At 45.0% G+C, this 22,477-nt stretch overlaps 1 protein-coding gene across 3 annotated transcripts in view; it reads right to left on the reverse strand.

Moving 5' to 3' along the window:
* The window catches only part of cemip2 (cell migration inducing hyaluronidase 2), an 84,102-nt gene that overhangs the window by 51,042 nt on the left and 10,583 nt on the right, over positions 1-22,477 (reverse strand). For 2 of the 3 annotated variants that reach the window (XR_007956613.1, XM_052019209.1), the window contains exons 2-5: positions 14,987-15,341; positions 10,138-10,278; positions 7,311-7,869; positions 2,151-2,320 (exon numbers count right to left, since the gene is read on the reverse strand). Coding sequence is in view for 2 of the 3 variants with exons in the window: in XM_052019209.1 (XP_051875169.1) it covers positions 2,151-2,320; positions 7,311-7,869; positions 10,138-10,278; positions 14,987-15,329 (1,213 nt within the window). In the remaining variant the exon portion in view is untranslated. The remainder of the gene's footprint in view (positions 1-2,150; positions 2,321-7,310; positions 7,870-10,137; positions 10,279-14,986; positions 15,342-22,477) is intronic. The other variant, XM_052019210.1, reaches the window with a different exon arrangement.

Consider the following 22,477-nt stretch of genomic DNA (forward strand, 5'->3'; position numbering starts at 1 on the left):
AGAGAACAAGGGAAGAGAGGGAGACAGAAGGCGAGACAAAGATCAGAACTATTTGGCTTTGAAACTGCAGAAATGAAAAGGTGAGGCAAATGGTGGCTTTAAATGAACCATTCATCTGTACAAATCTGCAATAATGTACACATTAAATACATATCTTAAACAGAGAACCAAATGGTTCCTGGCAGCGATAATGCTCTTGATCCCACCCTTTAGGAACATCCTCCTATTCCTTTCCCACCCCCTTCCTCATGTGTTTATCCAACTTCCCCTTAAATTCATCTCTGCTATTCACCTCTTCACTCCCTGTGCTACTGACATCCACATTCTTACTGCTCTCTGGGTAGAGACATTTCTTTCTCCTGGATGCTTTGTTAGATAACCACCTATCTTATATTTATGGTGGGGGGGGCTGGAATTGTTAACATTTCAAGTTGGAGGCCTGATGCAGAGTTTTGACCCAAAACGTCTACAGTTCCTTCCCCACCCACAGATGCTGCTCACAGGTGACCCACAGAGGGACAAACACAAGAGTTATAAACTTTCTCATTCTTGATCATGAGCTACTTCAGAACACAGATCAAGCTGACCCTCTATGGCGGCACAATGGCACAGCTGGTAGAGCCACCATCTCACAACAGAGACCTGGGTTCAATCCTGACCTCCGGAGCTGTCTGTGTGGAGCTTGCATGTTCTCCCTGTGACCAAGTGGGCTTCCGCCGAGTACTCTGGTTTCCTCCCACATCCACAAGATGCGTGGATTGGTAGGTTAATTGGCTGCTGTAGAATGCCCCTAGTGTGTAGGCAAGTGAATCTGGGGGGAGTTGAGAATGTGGGGAGAATTAAAACGGGATGATTGTGGGATTAGTGTAAATGGATGGATGATGGTCAGCATGTACTCAGTGGGCCAAATGGCCTGTTTCCATGCTGTCTCTCTCATAGACAGAGGAAGTTGTGCAGCATCAGGGTGCTACCTTTAGACGTTAAACGGAGGCCCTGTCTGGCCTCTCAAGGTAAGTAAAAGATCCCAGGACACGATTACAAGCAGAACAGGAGAACTTCTCTCCTCAGTCAACACCCTCAAAAACCAGGTGATCTGGCTAATACCACTTTGCTGTCAGTGGGAGCCCAGTGCGTGCAAGTGGCAATTGCATCTCCTATGTTACAACAGCCGCACTTCAAGAGTTCATCTCTAGCTGTAATGTGCCTTAGCCACCCTCCTGAAGAAGTGAAAGACGAGACAGAAATCTGTCTGCCTTCATCCCAGTGTGTGCTTGCAGGGACGTTGGAAGAGAGCTGGCCTGGCCTCAGTGTGACATAACCAGGATAGACTGACCACACTTTGAGCCACGATGGGATTGATCAATCATGGTAGGAATGGATACTCCACCACTCTGCTATTAGCAGTCCACTTGACCCCTTCTGCCATCGTTCTCTCCTTCTTCCAAGGCAGCAACATGGTTGCAGTGTGCCTGTGAGGAGGGCAGTCAAAGACTTCAAGGAGACATCGACAGACTCATAGAAATAGGCAGACACAAGATGAGGCCACCATCTACAGGCTCTTTTCTACTCTTGGTCTCTGGGCCTTCTCCACTGGTGGGTTTACATCCTAGATACAACAAATACCACAGGAACATCTGCCTTGCAGAGACCACAAGATGGCAGCTCACCACCTGTTTCTCAATGGTCCATTACAATTAATGCTGGCCTTAAGGCCAACAACTCCCAGGAACACAGTTTTTCAGATGCAAGAGCAGGCTCTTGGGTGTTACAATACATCTTGGAAGCAATTACCTTTATGGAGAAAAGGACAGGAATTAGAAAATAAAGTAGCAAGACTATGACAAAACAGTAAGTCACATAGAATTCAAACTCACATATGGAGACACAAGAGACTGCAGATGCTGGAATCTGGAGCAACAAACAATCTTCTGGAGGAACTCAGCGAATCGAGTAGGACCTGTGGAGGGAAAGGAACTCTCAACGTTTCAGGATTCATCACTATCCTGATGCAGGGTTTCAACCCGAAATGTCGACAGTTCCTTCCCCTTCCCACACACAGACCTGCTGAGTTCCTCCAGCAGGCTACTTGTTGCTCAAATGCACACATCTTGAGTGAAACATTACAAGCCAAATGATCGAATTTTGGGCACCTTTCTTCCACTGACTCGATGCAGATACTGCAAACTTCACGCCATCCACTGTCACAAACTCCTTCTGGGCTTCAGCTTTGCCTCTTGTATCGTGGTTCTCATAGTCTCGCACAGACTCATTGCAAGATGTGTTACCAGCACCAATCACACCCACCAAAGCCCAGGCTTGCCTGTCCAAGAAAGAAAATTACAAAGGAATCATCTGCTCAAATTATTAGCCAGCAGCACTCTTTTAGCATCTGCCAAACAGAACTAGTAATTAAAGTCTGCCATTGAGCCAACCCAAATGCACCATGCAGTACTGAGGGACAGATGCACTGTTGGAGGTGCCATCTTTTTGCTGAGGTGTTAAGTTAAGCCCCATCTGCTCTCATTAAAAGGTCTGGTAGCACCATTTCAAAAGGAGGAAAGTGGAGTTTTCAGTGCTGCCCTGGAGACATTATTTATCCCTTAATCAAAAGCACAGTGAAATAAGAAACAGATGATTTGATCATCATCACACTACTATTCATGGGAGTTGCTGTACACAAACTGACTGCCGTGTTTTCCACACATCAACAGTGAACACACATCAAAATGTACTTCATTCTGTGTGCTGAAAGGCACTACAAAAATGCAGGTCTCTCTTTACTGGCAGTTGCCACGTTAACTGCACTAGCACTAAAACCTTAATAATCAATGTGTTGAAGCTAAAGTTATTGTATTAACATTCTCTTTATAGGATATCAACTTACCGACCATCCTCACTACAGCACAGATGCAAGATGCCACATGGTGCTAATAATACACAAGACCCCTCACCATATGTTCAGACACCAGATGATGTATTTAAAGGAAAACTATCCAACCATACAAAACAAAACTGAAAAGAAATGTGTTAAATCATTCAAGGAAAGGTTTGATAAGTATATTTTTCCAATATATTACTTGCATAATTCTTTCCTTTGTGCAAAAAGGATTTAGAGGCACTGGTTATGCCAAGGATGTTGGTGGAACTGAGAGGTTACACTTGTCAGAGAAGACTTAATAGGCTAGACACAAGCAAATGCAGGAATCACTTGTCCTATTGCAGGGTCTCGATCCAAAATGTTATCTCTCCCTTCACCTCCACAGATGCTGCTCGACCTGGTGAGTTCCCACAGCAGTTTATTTTTTGCTCCTTAACAGGCTGTGCCCGTTTCTCTAGAAATGGGTGGATTGAGAGATTTTTAAAATTATAAAAAGGCAAGTCTGGTAGGGTAGATATATAGAAGCTGTTCCCATTGTGGGGGAGATGAAAACCAGGAGCAAGAGTAATAAAGAGAGTTGGTAATAAATCCAATGTGGAATTTAAAGCAATATATGTCTTTACCCCAAAAGTGGTGAGAATGTGAAACTCACTCCCACATGGAGAAGTTGAGAAAAATAGCAGTGATGGATTTAAGGGCAAGTTGGATAAACCCCAGGGAGAAATGAATTAGAAGGCTGTAGAGGGGTGTGTGGAAGCTTGTGTGGAGCAGAAACATTGGCACAGACTAGTAAGTAGGGCTGAATCGTCCATTTGTGGGCTATAAATGGCATGTCATTCAGCAATTAACCACTTGATGGCACTCCAGAGTTACTTTCTCCAATACCTGTTTAATAACTCCTCGACCGTACACATGTTATATGCAATGTCCTCATTCCTACTTAAATATCATCTCAGAAGGTTAAATGGTATAGATATATATTAATGGAATAAGCCAGGCAAATAAGAACTCTCAACCAAACTGCAAATGGTTTCTTTGCACTGTGTATTTTGGCATCTTCTCAGTACAGCCGCCTCAATGTTGTTTTGGATGTAGACTCATGCTGGCATTCATACCAGACACTGCACACTGCTCCTTTAATGTTCACTTCTGTTGCCTAGCTAGAAAGCTGCGGAGCAGTGTCTTGCAGCTCCTCTTGAGCTTTTACACCATGCTTCCCGACCTGTGTCAATTAGGACCCCAAAAGCAATAGGTTCAGGACTCGAGCACATAATAAGGGGCAAGGGAGACCATTCAGCCCATCAAGGCCCTAATTTCCAATATTCTTGTCTCTTAAAATCACTGGCACAAAAACTGTGATAAGTAGGTACCTGATGGTCAGCATGGATGTGATGGGCTGAAAGGTCTATTTCTATGCTGTACGAGTCACACTCTGAAGAATTTGCAAGGCAGGTCTCACTGGTGTCCTGCTGCTATTTATCCCCCAATCAACATTTGTGGAATCTTGCTGTGCTCAATAGCAGCTGTCTTGTTTTCTACATGACAACAGTGACTACATTGCATTTTAGGATGACAAACTTTCTTCTTGTGACTTGTTTTCAGTAGGAGCCACCCTTCCAACAATCCAGCATGGTTACAATGTCTGGAATGGTCTCCTTGGTCAATGTGTTACTGTTTATGACCCTTTGGGCAGTGAGGAGAAGTAGGGGTGGAGAAACAGAGTCTTCCTACATGGATGGACCAAGCTACCCTTTCTCACCCAGAGCCAAGATATACAATGCCCACTGTCCTGATACCACCTTCCATCTCCAATGACTCAGTGCTTTGTGTTGTCATAAAGACCACAATCCCAGATTCAGTGCACCAGTTCTGGCCCAAGACAGGGAGAAAAGTCAACCATGGTTATTCTGTTAAATTCCTGCTCATTACACGGTGGCCCTTGATTGGAAGTGTGGATAACTACACAAGATGTGCAAGTCTTTATGGCATGCATTTAGATAGCACATGATAAAACATCCAAAAGTTCTCCAACAGGCATGTTATCAGATTATATCTTACACCAAGCCACGTACGAAGGCAGGGCCTGGTCAAAGAGGTAGGTTTTGTTAAAAACTTCTTAAAGGAGCAGGAAGGCTTAGGGAGAAAAGACACAAGATACAGAAGCAGGATTTGGCAGCCTGCCCCACTATTGACTGAGATCACAGTTGATCCTACCAATTATCCACATCCCTCGACTTGCCTGGAGTCCAAAGTCCATTGATCTCAGTTTTTGAACTAACTATACTCAGCTAGTGAGCACCCACAACCCCTTGAAACAGAGATTACAAAGATTTCCAAGAGAGTTTTCCTCATCTAAGTTGAAAAGCTGGCCCTTTATTCTGAGGCCTTGGCCAAATTGAAACTCTCCAGCCAGGTCAGGCACCATCTGTGCGAGGGGAACTGGTTAATGTTTTGGATCAAGGACCCTTCATCAGAACTCTATTTCTCTTTCCATGATTAAAAATGGAGCTCTAGAAATCTGTTGAAAAATTATATTTACAAGCAATGCACATCCTTTGTGCTGGTTCCATCCATTGTTCGAGTTGCTGGGTAACAATTTCTTCTTCAGTTTCATCACCATTTAACCATCATCTTTGTATTTGACAGTGTTCAGGTTAAATTAAAAACTGGAATAGCATTCCCTTTCTGTGAACCACCTCTGTGCATCTCCCCATCTTAAATGCCCTCAGAGGTGGCCCACTGCCATCATGTCCATGTGGAGTTGGACTGCAGTGATTCAAAAAGGGGACTCACCACCACTTTCTCAAGGGAAGTGCAATAAATGCTGGCCTTGCTATCAGATCCCAAAAAGTGAATAATAAATTTACACGTTTGTATCTCAGAGGTTACGGGGACCTTTGGTGGAACAATGGTGACTGGGGAGGTGCAAAATTCCCATTCCAAGTAGCTTAAACAGGAACAGCTTGGTGAAGGAGCTAAAGCCAAGTAGCCTCTCAGACTTAGGGGGAACATAAGAAAATAGGAGCAGGAGTAGAACACCTGGCCCTTCAAGCCTGCCCCACCTCTCAGTATCGTGGATGATCTACCCCAGGCCTCAACTCCTCTTCTGTGCCAGTTTCCATGGCCCCAAATCCCCTGATCTTCCAAAGTAGTATCTATCTCCATTTTAAATACTTCTATGGATCTAGTTCCCGCAACACTCTGGGACAGAGAATTCCAGAGATTCACTACTGTCTGCAAGAATAAATTTCTATGTAGATTGGTTTTAAATGACAGGCCCATTAGCTTGAAACTATTGTCCCCTTGTTCAAGACTCTCCCACTGGCAAAAAACCTCAGCCTCTATCCTATCATGCCCCGTTAAGATCTTATGTGTTTTAACGAAGTTACCTCTCATTCTTCAAAACTCTAAAGAATACAGCCCAACCTGTTTAGCCTCTTCCTCTCAATCCAGGAATTAGCCTGATGAAACCTTCTTGAACTGCCTCCAATGTTATTACCACCTTTCTTGGGTAAGGGGACCAAAACTCCAGGTGTGGCCTCATCAGCACAATTGTAACTACTTCCCCATTTCTAAATGCTGACCCCTTTCCAATAAGGGGCAATTATCCATTTGCCCACTTAACTACTTGTTGTCCCTGCCTGCTAACCCTTTGTGATTCATGCTCTGGAACAACTAGATCCCTCTGTATGCCTCTCATTTGCAGTCCCTTTTGAATGAGGGGAGAAATTAGAAAAAGGACCCATGCCTTGTTATTAAACCACGTTCTGTATTTCCTTATGATGTAGAGGGAAGCCACTTCGGCCCATCAAGACTATGCTGGCTCACTAAGCAATCCCATTCCCCCACTAATTCTCTCCCTATAGCTTATTCTGCAAGATGGCACCGGAGCGTGGCGACTCGTTGCAAGCTGCTCTCTACAGAACTACTCATTACTCTTACTATAATTGTTCTATACACTTTTAAATTTCTCTGTACTAACTCAATGTAACCGCACTATGTAATGAATTGACCTGTACGATCGGTATGCAAGACAAGTTTTTCACTGTACCTTGGTACAAGTGACAATAATAAACTAATACCAATTCTCTCCACATTCCCATCAATCCCCCCCAGATTCTGCCACTCAGCCACATACCAGGGAACAACTCAGAGAGGCCAATTAGCCTACAGGCCTTTGGGATGTGGGAGAAAACTGAAGCACCAGGGGAAAACCCACGCAGTCACAGGGAGAACTGGCAAACCTCACACAGACAGCACCGGAGGTCAGGATTGAACCCTGGTCCCTGGATCTGTGAGGCAGCAGCTCTGCTAGCTGAGCCACTGTGCCATTCAGGGGAAAAAAAAATCAAAGGTTAATAATAGTGATTGCATTTTCAATGCAAATTCCTAAAGGTGTCCTTTGCAAGAACAAGCAATTCAGCTCTCTCACCTGTAACTCAGGCTGTGAACGAGACTACTGCCAAGCAGCTCCTGAATGGTTTCCTTCGTCTGCCGAAGCAGGTTCTTGGCAGCAGAGTCCCTCACAGCAATGGCGATTATTCTGCCAGAGTCTTGGGTCTGCAGCAGGTTTTGGAGCCTTTTGCTTTCGTTGGCAAAGTCGTGCGTGTCGAACCGGTCCGCCAGCAGCACCTGCCCCGTGTCCTGGTCCACCACACGGACATTCAAACCCCGGGTGGCCGGCCTCTCAACATATGACCCGAACTCCAGACCGGAGGGCGGCAAGGTCTTGGCCAGCAGCGTCCAAGATGTCTTGGCGGCCCCATGGAGTTCCAACGTGCCGCCAGAGGCCACCCCCAGGAATTTCCTGCCAAAGCCTGGCACCTCTTCGCCCTCATCGGACCGGCCGCGCAACGTGATGGTGGCTCGGGATTTATAGCGGCACTTCTCAGCTCCGATGTGAAGCGCCCCTCCGTCCTTCACCAGGATGTAGTTGCACTTTAAGGAGATGTTTCTGGAACCATCCCTGCTGTCAGCAAAGACCAACACGCCTGTGCAACAACACAAAAAGACAGCCCTCAGAATGCTGAAATTGTAAAGGTATACAAGCCGGAGGAGGGATTGTAGTCCATTGGCTCCAAGACCAGAGAAGGGACGAGGAACGGTGTCGCTTGCTCTCAAGGAAGATAAGAACAGGAGACCTTTCACCCTCAAATCCATTCCACAATTCAATTAGATGGCAGCCGATTTAAATCTCACTCTACGTATCCCCTGTTTAACAAACATTCCTTAATCTTCCACCTCTCACCTCCCAGCCTCTGTCACTATTTCCACTCTCCCCTCTTCCATCTGCCAATCACCCCTCCTCACCCAGATCCACCTACTGCTTGCTAGGTCTTGCTCCATCCTTTCCCCTCACCTCTTTACACTGGCCATCTCCCTTCTATCTTTCAGTCCAGACGAAGGGTCTCGACTCGAAAAGTCGACTGTCCATTTCCCCCCACAGATGCTGCCTGACCCGCTGAATTCCTGCAGCAATTTGTGTTTTTTGATCTCTTAATCTCATTTTCAGGTTTATCCACTGACACACAGTATTGGCAACACTTTCGGGAGTCAAGGGCAGGGGAAGAGAGGGTTCCCAATTCCACTGCGCTTTACGTGGAGAAGTGTTCCTGTGAACTGCCTAACTCCAACTCTAAGACTAAGACCTTGTTGTGCATTTCCCAATCTCACAGCAGATGAAAGCTTCTCTCCCTCTACTCTATCAGATCCCTTTATCACGTTAAACACCTCCAGAAGAACACCATTTAATCTCTTGCACCAACCAGTTTAGACCATGGAACTTGTCCTGAAATGTGAAAATTTTCTGCTTAAAATCCAACATCAGGCAGAGTTGTGAATTTATAAATTACAGATGTTAACACAATTCTTTAATAAGAGATTACTAAATGCACAGAAGCTAAGATGACCCACCCCAGTCATTCTCTCTTCTCCCTCCTCCCATCAGGCAGAAGATACAAAAGCTTGATAACACATACCATCAGGCTCAAGAACAGCTTCTATCCCGCCGCTGCAAGACTCTTGAACGGACTTCTTATATGATAAACTTGAACTCTTGATCTCCCAATCTATCTTATCGTAGCCCTTGTACTTTACTTGTTTACCTGCACTTCCTCTGCAACTGTAACACTGTATTCGTCATTTTGTGTTTTTTTCTTTTTGTACCACCTCGACGTACTTATGTATGGAATGATCTGTCTGGATGACATGCAAACAAAAGCTTTTCACTGCGTCTCAGTACATGTGACAACAATAAACCAATTACCAATAATAAGCTGTGCACCATTGGTATGATAGGGATATTGTGGCGAATTATTGAATAACCCTTTCTGAATTGAATGGCTTTTTGGGATATTTCAAGGTCAAGAATCACAAGATAGAATGCAACAGATTTCTTTCCCTGCCAGCTACAATTTTCTTAAAGAAAATGGTACTTTCATGCTAGCTTTTTATTTCATTATTTAAAGCCTTGGTGCTGTGGTGGGATTTGAACTCACATTTCCAGATCATTAGCCTAGACCTCTAGATTACTTCTCCACCTACTTAACCACTTTGTTACCAGGGTCCCCAAGAAGCCTGCCTACTTTGTGCAGCGTGTGCTGCCTCGGGAAAGCAGCCAACATAATCCCCTCCCACCCTGGTCATTCTCTCTTCTCCCGTCAGGTAGAAGATACAAAAGCTTGAAAGCACATACCACCAGGCTCAAGGACAGCTTCTACCCCACTACTAACAAACTCTTGGACAGACCTCTCACGTGCTAAAGATGAATCTCAATCTCCCAATCTACCTTGTCGTGGCCCTTGCACTTTATTTGTTTAGCTGCACTGCACCCTCTCTGTAGCTGCTACACCATATTCTGCATTTTGTTTTCTTTTTACTACCTTGATGTACTTACATATGGCATAATCTGCCTGGATGGCATGCAAACAAAGATTTTTTTCACTGTATCTCGGTACACGTGACAATAATAAACCAACACCAAGTGGGAGAGAAGGGGAGAAAAGGAGGAAAGAGAAGCAATGCTGAATAAAGAGGCAAAGCAGAAATATTTTAAAGTTTGGGGGTGGGGTATATGGAGGTGCTGTATAGTAGGAAGCAGGAGGTGAGGATGGCTTGGGGGACAAATGCATGCCTGAGTAGTCATTCCGTGGGTTGCACACTCCCCTCTGAAATCAGAAGGTTGTGGGTTCAAGTCCCACTTCAGAGAATTGATCACAAAAATCCAGGCCTACCCCTAAACAATGCATTTGCCATCTCACCTCCTTGACGAATGATGATGGAATGAAGAGTGGCTGATGAAACCAGTCTGAACCGATCGCCCTTCCCGATGACAACTCTCCTCTGCTCGTTGTGGCCTGGGTCCCAGTTTGTAAATCCCAGCTGGTGGTCTGGACAGTTCTCTGAAACATTGCACAAATAATCCATATCAGTCACCAGCCACTGGAAATTATTTTCTGCCGAGACTGCACAGCTCCAGGACTCAGCAGTTTAAACACCCTTCCCTGTATAAAACCCCAACAGGTTACGACAGAGTGAATGAGGGAAAACTGCTTCAATCGGCGGGAGGGCCAGGAGATGAAAGCACTGGTGAAAGAGCCAAAGGAGACGTTCTCCTTCCAAAACAAAATATGTGGTGAGCTGTTATGAGCTGGAAAAGTGCTTGGTGAAGGGGTGGTGACAGCAGCACTCGCAAAGGGAAATTGAATAATTAGCTAAAAAAGAAGAAAATTACAAGTCTGTGGGAAAGAGACTTATTGGGTCTCATTCCAAAGAGCTGTCACAGACACAAGAGGCCAAATGGCCTCCTTTTCTGCTCTATGCTTCGCTGATTCTGGAAGGAGTGATGTTACACTCACAATACAGCCGGAGGCCATACTATCCACTTCCCAGCCTACGGTCCGGTAGTCTTCTGGGTAAGGTTTCAATGCGTTCAGGGTTTCTGCCTTGACCGCTCTGTCAGACAGCAAGTTCTGAATCCTCTGCTCCCCTTGGGACCCAAAGTCCTTCCTCAACACCCTGAGAATCCACCATCTTAAAAATGCCTCCAGCAATTGACATTTTGGTTTATCCAATATGTCCAGCATTCCACCATTGATCTTGGAATAATGGAATAAGCAGCACGGGATATCAAGCCCGTACTGGTTCTTTAAGAGAGCACTCCAGTTGGTCCCACTCCTCCCTGTTCCCACAATATTTTAGTTATCCAGTTTCCTTTTGAATGCCCGTAATGAATCTGCTCCTCGGGCAGCAATTCCCAAATTGGGTAATAAAAGCTTTGCCCCCACCGTCACGTCCGGTTATTTTGCCGAGTTTCTGATGTTTGCTTGAGGGGTGTGGGGATGTTGGAACAAGTATATTCCTTCTCTACTGAGAGCAGCGACTAGGTTTGGCTGGGGAAATGGAAACGGAAACGGAAACGGAAACTAAATTATTGGAAGAAAAACATTCCACCTCCCAAACATAGAAACAGGAGTAGTCTCAACCGTCTGGACCTGCCTCACCATTCAACACGATCGGGGCTGGTCACTCACTTTAGGATCCTGTTCCCACTTTTTCCCCATATTAAGAAACATCTCTACCTCCTTCTTGAATATATTTAATGACTTGGCCTCCACTGCCTCCTGTAGTTGGGAACTGTCACAGGTTTATCACCCTCTGGGTGAAGAAATTTCTCCTGATCTCAGATCTAAACAGCACTGTATCCAGAGGCTGTGACCCTGGTTCTGGACTCTCTAACCATCGGGAGCATCTTCCCTGTAGCTTGTCTGCCATTCTTCAAAAGAAACTGCAGGTAAAACCTTCGAACTCTGAAAGAACCAGGGTTCCAGGCACATGGCAACACTGGGTCCCTGCCAACTTATGCACCACACTGACTTGTATGGCTCTTGCATCATCACTGCATACAGTATGCTTGCCTTCATCAGTTGGGACATTGAGTGTAAAAGTCAGCAAGTCATGCTGCAGCTGGATAAAACTTTGGATAGCTGTTACGAAGGCTTCAACTGGAGTTATGTCCCCAATTCAAGTTACCCAACCTTAGGAAGGACATAAAGACCTGAGGGCAAGTTCAGAGAAGATTTACTGGAATCAGGACCAGGGATTCAGTGATACAAAGAATGGTGAACTCAGCAGGTCAAGCAGCATCTGTGGAGGCAAAGGGATGGTCGACATTTTGAGCCGACCCTGCTTCAGGACTGAGAGTGGAGAGGGAAGATGGCCAGCAATAAAGAGGTGAGAGGGAGGGATGAGACTGGTAGGTGATAGGAGCCAGGTGGGGAAGGGGGGAGTTTTGGGTGATGGGTGAGAGGTGGAAACAGATAAGAAAAAAAAATGGGCAGATGAAGCCAGGAAAGGGGAAAAGTAGAGACAGAGATGATAAGTGGAGAGAGATGATGGACAAATGGAACCAGATAGGGGAGGGTAACAAATCTAGGGAATGGGGGTGAGGGAGGGTGGACTGGTGGGAGCGGGAAAGGAACATTTGGGGGAGTGGGTTACCTGCGATTGGAAAATTCAATGTTCATACCAGTAGGTTGTAGGACAGCCAAACGGAATGAGGTATTGTTCTAGTTTGCATTTGGCCTCACCCTGGCAGTGGAGGAGGTGGAAGACAGACAGGCCGGTGTGGGGACGGAAAGGGGAGTCGAAATGATGTGCAACCAGAAGCTCAATGTGACCACTGCAGACAGAGCACAGGTGCAAGTATGGTGAGGCTGGATGGTTCTCCTCAGGATAAGGAAGGTTAAAAGGAGATTTAATCCAGATTCAAATGATATGAGCATATTCACTGAATAAATAAGGAGAAGCTCAAAGGAAGATCAGCAAGCAGAGGATACGGGTTATGGTAAGGACAGCTAGACGGGAGATGGATCCTTCTTTTGTGAAGTGATCTGGAAGATGCTGCCTGAAAGGACGGCGGAAGCAGAATCACAGGAACTTTCAAAGAGGGACCTGAAAAGTGTTTGAAGGGGGAGAAAAGCCTGGGCCCTGGGAAAAAGGCTGACAACGGTGCAACAGGCCATTCGATCCAGTGATGAGCTAGCAGACTTTCCCAGGCTTGGGGAATCAAGAACTAGACGGCATAGGTTTAAGGTGAGAGGGGAGAGATTTAATAGGAACCTGAGGGGCAACTTTTCACCCAGAGGGTGGTCAGAATATTGAATGAGCTGCCAGAGGAAGTGGTTGAGGCAGGTACATTAACAACATTGAAAAGGCGCTTGGACAGGTATATGGATAGAAAAGGTTTAGAAGGATGCGGTCCAAACATGGTTAAATGGGACTAGCTTAGATCTTCATTTAGTTGGCATGGACCAGTTGGGCTGAAGGGCCCATTTCTGTGCTGTATGACTCCAAAATTCAGGTCATTTCCAATAAAAGTGCTAAAAATTACTTTCAAGACACATTAAACTACAAACTAAGAGGTATTGCATCCCAAAATGTTATCACTGCTTGAGGCAGTCTGTGTATTAGCGCACAGAGATTCCACTGTCATCAGTCGCAATTAATCTTGGCATTTTGTATAATGTATCCTGAAGTGGATGTTGCTGGAGATTCAAAATAAAAGTCAGAATATGCTGGAAATATTCAGCAGCAGGTCATTCTTTCCACAGACGGGTGTTTCAGCATTTTCTGTTCTTATTTTAGATTTCTAGCATCTGAGTTTTTTCTTCCTTGGATTTTCACTTGGATATTGCCAGATTGTAGACCAGCACAAGGAGATTTAAAGGAGGGTGTTTGCTTTAACTCTAACGGCATGGAGCTCCTGACATGCACTACTCTGTCATTTTTACAAGCAACGATACTGCCAACTTATTTACATAAGTGCATCCAAACAGCTTGCACTTGGATAATGGCTCAGAGAAAGGCAGCTGAATGAATGGGCCGACCTCTGCCGTTTCTCCACTGTTCTCCATTAAAAGATGCAAGCCCACAGAGGGCAAATGTTTTGTTTTCTTGCTCATTCTGCAAAGGCCTCAATGGTTTCACCCACAGGTCAGCTGGAAAGGGAACACAATTCCAGCTTTTAATTTAACCTGAACACCATCAAATCCAAGGATGATGGTTAAATGGTAATGAAGCTGAAAAATAAACTGTTACATAACAACTCAGAAAACAGATGGCACCAGCACAAAAAAATGCACATTGCAGGTAAATATAATTTTCCAACAGATTTCTCGAGCTCAGTTTTTAATTATGGAAAAAGAAACCTGGTTCTGATTAAGGGTCTTCAATCCAAAGCGTTAACTGTTTCTCCTTCCACAGATGCTACCTGACCTGCTGAGAGTTTCTAGCATTTTCTGTTTGTTTCAGATTTCCAGCATCTGCAGTTTTCTTTTGATTTTCATCTTTTTAATTTTGTTGCAAAGAAGTTACCATTACATTATTCACCAGCTGGAACTTGTGTCTCTGTAATACACTGAAGACATCGCAAAGTGCTCCACAGGAGCAGTGTCAGTCAACCCTCTACACCAGGGCACAAGGCTCTGTCAGGGCAGATGACTGAAAACTCAGTCAAAAAGCAAGGAGAGGGAGCAGTAGAGGTTCAGAGAGGTTAGCACCCAATCACCGATGGACCGCAGGGGAGCAGAATTAGATCAGAGACATCAGAGAGGTTGTTGGCATGACTGTTGGGAAGAGGTTACAGAGAAAGGGAGGAAAGGCTTTGGAGGGTTTGAAGGCTAGGATAAGAATCACTGTAGAGAGGGTATCATACCTCAACAAGCACATAAGCTGACGGGTGAATGGGGCTCAGTGCAAATTAGGACAGGGATAGCAGAACATTAGAGAGCTTGAGTTTAAGAAGGTGGGAGGGTCAGTCGGAGAAGAGTTCAAGGCTTGGAGGTAACAAATGAGGTTACAGCAGGAGAAAGGCCAAAGGATGGGCAAAGTCTTGGGAGGTGGAATAAATGACTGTGCAAAGGAGGAGACAGTGGGGTTTGGAAGTTCAACTCTGGGTCAAACTGAGTGCTGGTTCTGCCTCAGTCAGGGGTCAAGAAGAGGGGGTAGAGGCCCAACACAAGTCATACGTTCAAAAAGTAACATCTGTGGGCCACAGTCCAATCAGCAAATCAACACTTGCATGGGTCGCGTACCTGACTGGTCACTTACCATCTCGCTCGGGACCAGGGTTGGTGCCAAACACAACAGCCAACACAATAAGAAATATTCCCAGGCAGATGCCAACACACACAAGACTATTCTTCACTCGCCTCCTGCTCCTTGCTGCCTCGGACTCTTGCCACTGCTCACTCCCTCTGGCGATGAAGGTGGCTAGGTTCTCTGCCTTGGAGGAAGACCACTGCACGGAGTGGCCGATCACTGTGGGGGCAGGAGGTGGGCGGACGGGCATCACTCTGCCGGGGACGTAACCAGATGATGAGCGGCAGGACCTCCCATTGGGAGTTGGGGGGAAAGGGAGGGAGGGGCGGGGCAGGTTCCTCTCCTCTTGCATGCTGGCACCTAGCTGCCAAGATAAAACAGACAATTAGGCTGCAAGCAAAACCTCTCCCTACCTGCCATCACTCACTTGCAGAACAGACTAGACCCCAAGGCTACAATCTTAATTGAGCTTCCGTGCTCTGTTCTACTGCACTGCTTTCATCTCGTGTTGAATGCACTGGGCCACCCTTTCAGGGCGTCTCTCAACAAAGCCCCTCGCAAGGGCAGGCTGTGAACAATAAGGGCTTTGTACTGATTGTGTCCCTGTGCTGCGGTTCACAAAAGAAGGCAAGGTTCAACTGAAAGGAAGCACGTCCCACTTAGGAGGGAATACTTCAGAGCGAAGAGCCTGCCAAGACTGATCCAGTTATTAACGGGTGCACAGAAATCCAAGGAGGCAGTTACATTGTAGGTATCATACTGGGAACTGCCAGCATGCCTAAAGGTAATCTCATTCAACAGTTCTTGAAAAGGAACTCCACAACTATACAATCTGTCTTCCCAGGAAATAAAAACACTAAACCCTGCGCTGCAGAATCAAAAGAAATAAAAGGGAGACTTCCCTATGTATAGCACATTGCACAGCCTCAGTATGTCTCACAACGCCTTATAGCCAACTGGGTTGAAGTTACTGCTGTAATGTATACTGCAAAGTGGTCATGGCTAAATGTTGGCCAGAGCAACAGGAGAATCCTCCTGCACCAAGACAATGTCCTGGGATCTTCCATGCATCAAGACAGTGACTTGGGTGGATTGGGCCTCCATTGAACAGAAAGCAACACCTCCAACAGTGCCGTACTCCCCAAGGCATCATCCTGGAGTGGGACCTGTAGCAACAACCTTCTGACTTTGAGGTGAATGTCCCACCCCCTGAACCATAGCCATTTCTGAGCTGAATTAAATTATCTGACAGAAGAACATATGGTGAAATAAGATACTATGGTGGCAGCAAGGCTGGAGATTATATGTCAGGCCACACATGCTACTCTAGTCAGCCTGATCCTGTAGAAAAAGGCAAACCTATTTTTATTCATATCTTTTGGAACAGTGTGGGGGTACGTTTGGATTTGGGCAGTGACCCCTGCCCTCCTATATGCTTCTGAGCCTGGACTAACTCTCAGGGCACTAAAGAGACACCACAACTCTGTCTCTGCCAATCCTCTAAATTCACTGGGAACATAAATGAACGTGTCCTTTGCCAGGCCAACCTAACACTGACATCCTAGTTACTCTCAGTCAACCATGATGGGTTGACTACGTTGATCATACGCCTGACACCAGACTCCCAAAAAATAGACACACTATTCGGAGCTCTGTCACGGAAGAGATTACCAGGCAGACAGAGGAAAGGATGTGCCCAAAGCAAGCTATGTGGAAGCAGTTCATGTTCGATCCCTAGGGACTGCCTAAGAACAACAAAGGAATCAAGAGAAATGGGGAGTAAGGCAGGAAAACGGTGTTTAAGGTAGAAGATCAGTGTCATCCTGTTGAGTGGGGAGAAGGTTTGAGGCCTACTCTTGCTTTGATTTTGTATTTTATGCGCTACATAAATGCAACTTTTTACCACGTGTATTTGCCAACTTTTACGGGAAAGTTGGCCATCTCAATATGCACAGTGAAATTCATTCAAGGTTTGTTTATTGGTTTGAGGATGGGATGAACAGGGCTCAAGGCAACATACAAAAAGTGGCTTTTTCAGAACATTTTTTTTCCTGGAAAACTTTGACATTTCCTGCTGTTTTACTCCACCATTCCCACATTTGTCTCATCAATCATCTCACAACTCACAAAACCAGGAGGTGAAGCAGGTCATTCTTGATCCTGAGAGACTGCCTAAGAATAAATACTTCATTAGTCACCTCTCCCCACTGTGTTTCTCATGGAGTCATACAGCACAGAAACAGGTCCTTGGGCCCAACCTGTCCACAGCGACCACAGTGTCTGTCTGAGCTAGTCCCATTTACCTGTGTTTGGCCAACTCCCTCTAAACCATGTACCTGTCTTAATATCTTTTAAACATCGTAACTGTACCAGCCTCTACCACTTCCTCTGCCTGTTTCATCCTGAGGCAAAAGTCAAAATGATGTTTTGAACACAACGTGCCTTCCTGTAGGAGCATCAGCCAATCCTACCTCTCACACATTTAAGAATACAAAATAAGTTCAAAGCTCTCGATGTGATCTGTTAAATTAACCCACACCCTCTGCGGGAAAATTACTACACTTCTACAACAGGCCATAGTCTGAGCAGCACGTTAAGACTCCTCTGTCTAGGTGCAACTTTAAAGCCATCTATGCCCCTCACACAAGCGATACTTCAGTGAGTGGTTACCTTGGGATTTTTCACTCTAATGGCTGATGTTTCTCACCAACAAGAAGCCTCCAATACAGCTGCTTTCTAATGGTTAGGGTTGCCATCTTGAGTACTTAATGCAACAACCTGTACTTATTTGATGCCATTCATTTGGGGAAACAAGGAGCAATTATCAAATTAAAATTTAATCACCACATTTTAGCAAGGTAACCAAAGGATTGATTAAAGAAGTCGTTCTTAAAGAACTGTCTTAAAGGAGGAGACGAGGAATAGACAAGACAGACAGAAAGGTTTAAAGAGGATATTGCAAGGGGGCCCCAATAACTGAAGACACATCGTTAGTGGTGGAGTGGAGGAAATCAGGGGCACACGAGAGGCCAGAATTGGAGGAGCACAGAGGGCTGGCATGTTACAGAAATGCGAGATAAAACAGGCCCGAGGATTTACAAATAAGGATTGAGAATAATAAATTTGATGCATTACTTAACAGCAATCCAATGTATGTCAGCAAATGCAGGGGTGACGAGTTAATGGGACTAAGAAGAGAAACAAGAAATTGCATGGGTGGGAGTGCACCTCCCAAGTGCATCAAGATTGATTAGATACAGTACTTGTGCTTAAAAACTACCGGCCTCTCCCAGTCCAAATCAAAACCAAAGCCTTCTTAGAAATCCTTGGGGCAAGTACTCTTGATACACCTGTCTCAACACATAATTGTTGATCTTGGCTGGAGGTGCCCACCAGCTGCAGGAAGATCAAGTGTCAAGAAACACAGAATCCACACAGAAGCGTGCTCTCCTAATGAGACTTGCTGGCTCCAGACCCCAGCTGATGGTCAAGCTATTGTGCAGACACCTGTTGACTGATTCCCCCAGTATCCAGCGAGGACAGTGAGACCTAGTTCCTCAAGAGGTGAAGAGAAGGAAAGAGCAAGTGATGAAAGAACAATTTATAGCAATTCAACGCAAGTGAAAGAACCTCTCACAGATTACTTCCATTTTAAGAATAACATTCACACATACAGTATCTTATGACTGAAAGTTTATTGGACGGAAAAGGAAGCCACACACGTCTTGGAAACTAAAACTGGAGTTGAGGAGCAAGTGAACTAGGAATACAGACACACAAATCATAATGTGATGATAGAGTTTAACAGGGATATTAAAAATAGAGTGCACTGGAGCTGCTCCTAGAGGAATCAAACCAACAGGAACAGAACAGTTCTGACAAAAGGTCTTGGACCAGAAACATCGACTCAGTTTCTCTCTCCACCAATGCTGCCTGACCTGCTGAGTCCTTCCTGCATTTTCTGTTTTCAGAACCAAGACATTCTAGATAACACTTGGAACACAAACTACATGTCTAGTCTCCATACTATGGAATACAAGGACACGGAGGCACCAAACTGCTTATTCGTCTATTTTTATTTTCACATCTAGCAAAAGCGCATATCCCTGAAAGATCAATTTATCTCCTTCTGTCCTCAGATGCTGAGTAGGCCGCAAATGTTCAGCTATTTTTGTTTCAGATTTCCGGAAGCTGCAACGTATTTCTTTTATCTAAGAATAAACATTCCTCTTCCACAGAACAGGCTTTGTACAATCAGACATATTAAATGGGCAGTGTTTTTAAGCTTGGAGGAAGTGACTCATCACATATGCTGAAATCAGCATATCCAACCAAAAAAGGAATTCAGTGATAACAGGCAGGAACTAACTCATCAGATTTTGGTCAAAATCTTGAGACCAATTCTAGCAAGGTGGGAACAGGAAGCCAGTCATTCAACTTGATCTACTTGCCTTGGTTTTACAACTGTCAGTAGGAAGTGGCATCTCCCTCAAATTGGCCACATGGACCAACATTGGCAATTTGGTGGTCAGGTGCCACTTTCAAGTGGTGGGAAGGTGGGACTTGGTACCACAGCGAGCGCCCAAGGAGAATAGCAGAGGTGGAATTAAAAGTCGGCTAGATAGTCATGCAGGGGAATGGATTAGAGGGATAGGGGGAGAAACAGAAGAGTGGGCAGATGCTCAAGAGAAGCATAAAGGAACGTTGGGTTATTGGACTTCATTGGCTGTGAGGGTGTCAGCTAGAAAGGTGTCAGTAGAGGCATTGCTGCCCAAATCAAAGGGTTGTGGGTTCAATTCCCACTGCAGAGATCTGACCACAAAGATCAAGGCTAATACTACTGACAAGTGTAGTACCAAGCAAAGGCTGTGCTGCAGGCAATAGTGTTTCAGATGAGATGTTAAACCAAGCCCCCAGCTGCCATTTCAGGTGAATTTAAAGATCCCACAGCAACATTCTGAAGATCAGAGGAGTTCTCCCTGGTGTCCTGCCCATTATTTCTCTCTTAAGCAATACCACCAGAACAGGCAACCTGGTCATTATCACACTGCTGTGCGTGGGATCTTACTGTGCACAAATTGTCTGCCACCGTTCTCCTACCAGTGTGACAACAGTTCAAAAATACTTCATTGGCTGTCAATTGAAGGGAGATGAAAAGTACTATAGAAATGCAAGTCTTTCCTACTAAACAATTTGTATTCACATTTACCAAGGAACAGGATATCTCAAAGTCAAAGTTTATTGTCATATGCACAAGTACATGTATGCACAGGTGCAATGAAAAACTTGCTTGCAGCAGCATCACAGGCACATAGTATCATATAAGCAGCAATCACAAAAAAAACAAATTAAACATAAATTATGCACAATTTTTACAAGAAAGAACACAATTAGAACAAAAAAAAAGTCCATTTTAGTGCAAAGTGATCAAAGTGGTCATAGTGTTGCTAAACTGTAGTGCTTAGGGTTTTACCGGTTGGTTCAAGAACCAAATGGTTGAAGGGAAGTAGCTGTTCTTGAACCTGGTGGTGTGGGACTTCAGACTTCTGTACCTCCTGTCTGATGGTAGCTGCGAGAAGATGGCATGGCCCAGATGGTGGGGATCTTTGAAGATAGATGTTGCCTGCTTGATGCAGCACCTCCTGTAGCTACTACCGATGGTGGGTAGGGATGTGCCTGTGATGTATAGGGCAGAGTCCAGTACTCTCAGCAGCTTCTTACGTTCCTGTGCATTTGAATGATTGCATCTATGTGCTGGGCCCAGGACAGGTCATCTGACACATTAACACCCAGGAATTTAAAACTGCTGACTCTCTCCACCACCGATTCCCAATGTAGACTGGCACATGTTCACCCTCCTTCCCCATCCTGAAGTCAACAATCAGTTCTTCAGTTTTGCTGACGTTGAGTGAGAGGTTGTTGTTGTGGCACCACGCAACCAGGTGTCCTATCTCGCTCCGGTAGACTGACTCATTGCCACCTGTGATTCATCCAACAACAGTAAGGTCATCAGTGAATTTGAAAATGGTGTTGGAGCTGTGCTTAGCCACACAGTCACATGTGTACAGAGGGTAGAGCAGGGGGCTAAACGTGCAGCCTTGAGGTGCACTTGTGTTGATGATCAGTGAGAAGAGGTTACCAATCCTCACTGATTGAGGTCTGCCGATGAGGAAGTCGAGTACCCAGTTGCAGAGGGAGGTACAGGGGCCCAGGGCTTGAAGCTTGATGATGACCTTGGATGGGATGATTGTGTTGAACACAAAGCTGTAGTCAATTAACAGCAGTCTGATGTACGAATTCCTGTTGTTAGTTGTCTTGTCAGTATTGTTCTCAGTCAAAGAGAATGTGGTAGAGGTAATCAATGAGGTGAAAACTGAAAATTCTGTCCAAAATGTACAAAACTCAGAGGGCTACACAGATCAGATGCAGGGAGGACTCACATCCTAGAACAAGGGACAATAGTCTCACTTTACAGGGCAAGACACTTAGGAATTAGAGAAGACTTCTTCACACGGAGGGTGGTGCATGTGTGGAATTCTCTACCCTACAAGGCTGTGGAGGCCAAGTTACTGAATATATTTAAAAAGGTATTAGATGACTAGACATGGAAGGCATCAAGGAGTATGGAGAGAGAGAGAGTGGGAGCACAGAATTGAGTTAGAGAACTGGCCAAACTCTTATTGAATGGCGGAGGTGATAAGTTGAAGGGAATATTCCAGCTCCTCTTTTTAATGGTTCTACATCGACAAGGAGGAGGTACCAGAAAGGCTGACTATGCTTAAAGTAATTAAGACATCGGGTCTGGATGGGATGTATCCCAGGCTGGCAAGGGAAGGATATAGTAGGGCTTGCAGTTTTCTTCCTGGATACACAGAAGATGTCAGAGGACTACAAAATGGCAACTGTAACAACTTGTTGCAAAAAGTAATGCCAGGACATGCCAAGCAACTGCCGGCACAGAGTTGATGGGCTGAATGGTCCCCATTCTATGACATATATTCCATGCAATACTGCACAAGTTATTGAGGCGATACAGTGTTACACAAAATCGAGATTCCACCCAAGCCCAAACACTCCTTGGTTCTTCAAGTCAACTTAAGATAAACTCTAAACATGTTTGTCAAAATAAAATAATCTTCATGATGGGCATTCAACCTGAAATGTTAACTCCACAGATCCTGCCTAACGTTCTGAGTACTTCCAGCATTTTTAGTTTTTATATCAAAGTAAACTTTTCCAGGTTTAATTCTCAGCCTGTACATCAAATCTTTCTCCAGAAACACAGAGGGTGACCAAAAATCTCAGCGTGTTTGCCACAGTTATCACATAAAAAAATGTTAAAAACCTCAAATTGGCTATTATCAGGTTTTAGTAGAGGAGGGAGTGATGACTAAGTGGTTCACAGGAGGGAAGGGCTTGGCTATTTAAATACCATAATGAAGCTGCATGTCTCACGTTTAGTTGTCATTTTTGAATGTCACACATCTGGCTTAGTTCATA

The sequence above is a fragment of the Pristis pectinata genome, chromosome 7 (genome assembly GCF_009764475.1).
Source record: "Pristis pectinata isolate sPriPec2 chromosome 7, sPriPec2.1.pri, whole genome shotgun sequence".
NCBI lineage: Eukaryota > Metazoa > Chordata > Chondrichthyes > Rhinopristiformes > Pristidae > Pristis > Pristis pectinata.